The following is a 4386-nucleotide window of genomic DNA, read 5'->3' on the forward strand; positions in this document are numbered from 1 at the left end:
TCAAACAATGGATAGATTTGGTGGGCTAAATACACTCTGAGGGTCGAACCTAACAAAAGCTCTTCTTTCTACTCTACTAGGGATATGCGACTGTCAGGCCCTGCTATCAAGTGTTCAGGCAGGGATGATAGCCCCAAGTCTTCCCACAACTACCACCCTAGTCAAGCCTCTGAGCCTGAGGGATGGGCAGCTTGGCTGGGCCAAGTCTGGCTTCACAGTAATTAGTAGATATAAACGAGCTTCCTACTTCTCATATGCTCTGGCCATTCTGAAGCCGGATTTCCCTTTTCTGAGTTCCCACAGAGGCCCAGATTTCATAACAATAAAAACTTCCAGGAAATCCCCAGCAGGTCTAACTTCCTAATCGTCCTCCTACTTCAGCCCTCTCCTTGACACCTCCCTCCCCGCAACTCCCACCCCAAGAGGAAGGAGCTTATCCTGGAGTCCAATATGCTCTGCAGAATGCTTCTACCCCCTTGGCCAGGATGGTGGTACATCTGAGTTCTCACATCCTCTCCTCTGAGGCCCATTCAGGGCTTGAGGCGAGCACATGAAGGTAATATGTGATCCTGCCTAGAAACAGAGCAATGGTTGTAGTGTTTCTTGAAGGTTCGTAGGGTACCAGATTACTATGCAAGGTTCACTTTTGGATGTTCACTCTCCTACCCAGGTCAGGAAATAATCTTTCTCTAAGAAATCCCAGGGGCTCAGTCTCTAGGCTAGATGTCAAAACTCAATTACCTTTTGGGGGTCAGTTTGGAATTATAGGACACATGCCCCATAAACTGGCATTAAGAAAAACAAAGCTGTGCAAACCAAATACAACCCAGATAAGAGCCAGAAACACATGCTGTGAATTTACTATCACACAAGGATTGAGCATTTGGCTAGTTCTCATTCTCCAGAATCCCAAAGGGAGAAAAAAAATTGGTTTACATATACTCATAGAAGGAATTTTATCTATTGTGCCAAGAGAGGGTTATCTGGCTCCCCAGAAGATTCTGGGCTCCATTAAGTTGTCCATTTTAAAACTCTAGCTTCAGTTCTTCTCAGAGATTAAAAGTACTCCAAAGGCCTGTGATCATGGGCACTGATGAGGGCCATATCCTCTTTGGCTCCAGTTAAATCCCTGGTGTTTGGGCTGCGTGGGAGCTGTGGATGCTTGCTTTCTGGTCCTGCCGCAGCCCCTGCAGCAGCTGGTTCAGGAGTGTAAGGTTGCTGTCTCTGCGAGGCAGGGGCAGGGGTGGAAGGCAGTTCCCTTTATACTCGATCACCGCCATCTTGGCCCGATCCTGCTTACTCCGATTTGGGATCTGCAGCATTCTCGTGTAGCCCCCATTCTGACCTTGGTACCGAGGGGCCAGTACTTGAAACAGCTTTGGGATCAAGTCTTTCTCCTAGAGGGGGAGAGTTATTCAGGAGAGAGCAGAGTCAGGCACCACTGCAGAGACATTTAACTTTGAGCACTCCTAAAGATAGGGTACAAACACACACACACACACAGACCTCCCCCACCAACTAATGTGACAGAGTCAAAGTTACACAGTGGGGTGTGTTATAGGCAGTTATGCAGATTCATATTCACATCGAATTCAACTAACTTAGGACACACATTTCTAATTTAGTTCACAACATTTGTCCACAAGTACTTAGCTTAATTTTTCCCAGTCCTTCTTCCTCTAACAACCCCTCTCCCTCAGGGAGCAAAGGGTGAGATTTGGGAGGCAGACAGGATGCACTCACCGTGAGCCAGAAGTCAGCCATGCGCATGGCTCTTTCGTTGGTGTCTCCCAGCTTCCCATAGTCGATGAGCTGTCAGGACATAACATCACTGATCCAACCCGAGCAAAAAACGAGGCGCCAATCTTACTTCTCTAATGCCAGACCTCAACCCATTCATTCCACTAGTAACGCATCTCTCTAATTCAGGCCACCCCCAACTCCGCAGCCCTCACCAGTTTTCCATTTGAGGCGCCGGGGTAGCAGGCTCAGCTCAGGGTGGTAGGGAATTCAGACTTTGGGCTGGGCTTACCAGGGCGGACCCCGCCCCCTCGGGCCAGACCCACTCGCAGCACGAGAGGGCCCCGCCCCTCACCTTCTCGGCATAGCCCCTCATCTCGTCCACGCGTGCCCATGACGCCTCGATGCGTTCGTGTCGCACCAGTCCCGTAAGCAAGTTACGCAACATATGGATGCGGGACTCGGGACCAAGGCCCAGGCGGCGGAATACGCGGCCATGGGAGATGGCGGCTGCGACCGAGAGCCGCATGGTCCCAACTTCTCCCCGCCCTTGTGAGGCCGGAACTGGAAACTCGTGGGGAGATACTGCGGGGAGGCGAATTTGAGAGGACGCATGCGCCGTAGCCAGGCGCGTGGAGGACGTGTTTGCGCATGAGTATCAGAGCCTGCCTCGTTGGCAACCTGAGGGAGGGCGGAGAAGGGGTGTTGACCTCTTCCCGAGGAGGCGAGCGGGGTGGCTTTCGGGCACCACCAACGCTCCCTGTGGGGCCGAAGAACCCGGCGCCCCCTAGCGTGGCATGAGCCGGCCATCAGGTTTCTCTTGTGCTGCGTCAGTCATCCTGCGGCCTGCAGGGCTATGGGAAGCCCCGCCGCGGAGCCTGCTGGGAAAGTGAGTATCTGGAGGAGAAAGGCGCCCAGGGCGTCGTGGTCCTGTAGGCTGCCCGGCCGGGAGCGGGGGGCGAGCTGGCATGTCGGATCCCGTGAGCGCATCATTTTTTAACAAAATTATTTTAAGTAGTAATGGTGAAATGAAACAAATAACGATGATGCTGAAAATGCAGATAGTGAAAATTTTCTTTTGTTGAAGTCCGTGTAGTCCCTGTTAAAGGAAAATTGCAGCACTCGAAGGAAAAGTAATGGATTAACACATCCGCTGCCAGTCCTCCTCTTTTTGCTGAGGAAAACTGGCCCTGAGCTAGCATCTGTGCCCATCTTCCTCTACTTTATATGTGGGACGCCTACCACAACATGGCTTGACAAGCGGTGCACAGGTCCACACCCGGATTCAAACAGGCGAACCCCAGGCGGCTGGAGCAGAACGTGGGAACCTAACTGCTGCACCAGCAGGCGGGACCCTGGATTGATACTTTTTAATTACATCGGTGTATTTTTCTTTTAAAGGGAGAAAGCATACTTACGTATTTTTGTGTTAAAGAAGTGTACAATAACATAGTTGCTATTTTTGAGCCTTAATGCCTGCAAATTTGCAATGACGTTGTCAAGTTGCTCCTTGTTATGGGTTGCATTGTGTCCCCCTTAAAAGGGGTGTTAAGTCCTAACCTCCCCAGTCTCCTTTGCCACCCCCCTTCCCCAACTTCCGAATATGACCTTATGTGGAAATAGGGTCATATCAGATGTAATTAGTTAAGATGAGGTCATATGGGAGTAGGGTGGACACCGAATTTCAAAATCATTGGTGTCCTTGTAAAAAGAACCCATGTGGAGAAGCAGAGTCAGACATACAGGGTGAAGACAGAGACACAGGGAGAACTCAGTGTGACCAAGAAGACAGAGATCAGAGTTATGCATTTGGGAGCCAAGAATCACCAAGGATTTCCAGCTAACACATAAGAGCAAGGTATAGAACAGATTCTTCCCTAGATCCTTCAGAGAATGCATGGCCCAGCTGACACGTTGATTTTGGACTTCTAGCCTTCAGAACTGTGAGACATAAATTTATTTTGTTTTAAGCTGTGACACTTTATTGTAGAAGCCCTAGGGAACTAATACTCTCCTCTTCTCATATTCGTGTTCAATAGAGAGCATACTTAGATTTGTCACTTTTTCGCTCACAGGGTGATCAGAGAATGCTTCTTGTCAATTTTAATTTTGAAGTTTCTGTCATCTGAAGCAACAGCTATATGAATAGTTAGGAAAAGTGTTAAACATCCGGATGTGTGGGCAGAGATTTATGTAAATCGCACTTCACAATAAATTCTAGAAATTACAATATTGTCTGTGTCTTATTTCTTTGGGATCAGTTCTTGCAGCTTTCAATCATCTCCACAATTAAAAATTTCACTAAAACGTTGTCATCAGAAAATTCATCATAAATTTCTGTTGGTAGAAACTATTTCTATTGGTGAAGATTTTCTTCTTTGCAAAAGTCAGAGAAAATGAGCATTGACACTGACATTATTTGATCTGTTGCTTTAGAAAGAATGTCCACTTGGTGAAAACATACAGCCTCACACATTGTCCTTCTTTATTTTTTTGGGTGTGCAAGATCATCGTCTCTTGTCTCTTTTTCTGGCAGTCTTCAAAACTGGGTTCTTTTTTCTATGTCAGTTTCCTTACTTTTTTAAAAATTTTTCCTATTTTCTCCCAAAGCCCCTCGGGTATATAGTTGTGTATTTTTAGTTGTGA

At 47.8% G+C, this 4386-nt stretch overlaps 1 protein-coding gene across 1 annotated transcript; it reads right to left on the reverse strand.

Annotated features, from left to right (window-relative positions):
* Positions 1–831: 831 nt before the first annotated feature.
* On the reverse strand, positions 832–2608 carry MRPL17 (mitochondrial ribosomal protein L17). The gene is made up of 3 exons (XM_008524142.2): positions 2096–2608; positions 1744–1812; positions 832–1397 (listed from the first exon to the last, which is right to left on the reverse strand). Exons 1-3 carry the CDS (start codon positions 2267–2269, stop codon positions 1122–1124), a joined length of 519 nt encoding a protein of 172 aa, XP_008522364.2. The 5' UTR covers positions 2270–2608; the 3' UTR covers positions 832–1121.
* Between the last annotated feature and the right edge of the window lie 1778 nt (positions 2609–4386).

This window comes from Equus przewalskii, chromosome 6 (genome assembly GCF_037783145.1).
Source record: "Equus przewalskii isolate Varuska chromosome 6, EquPr2, whole genome shotgun sequence".
In the NCBI taxonomy this organism is placed as follows: domain Eukaryota; kingdom Metazoa; phylum Chordata; class Mammalia; order Perissodactyla; family Equidae; genus Equus; species Equus przewalskii.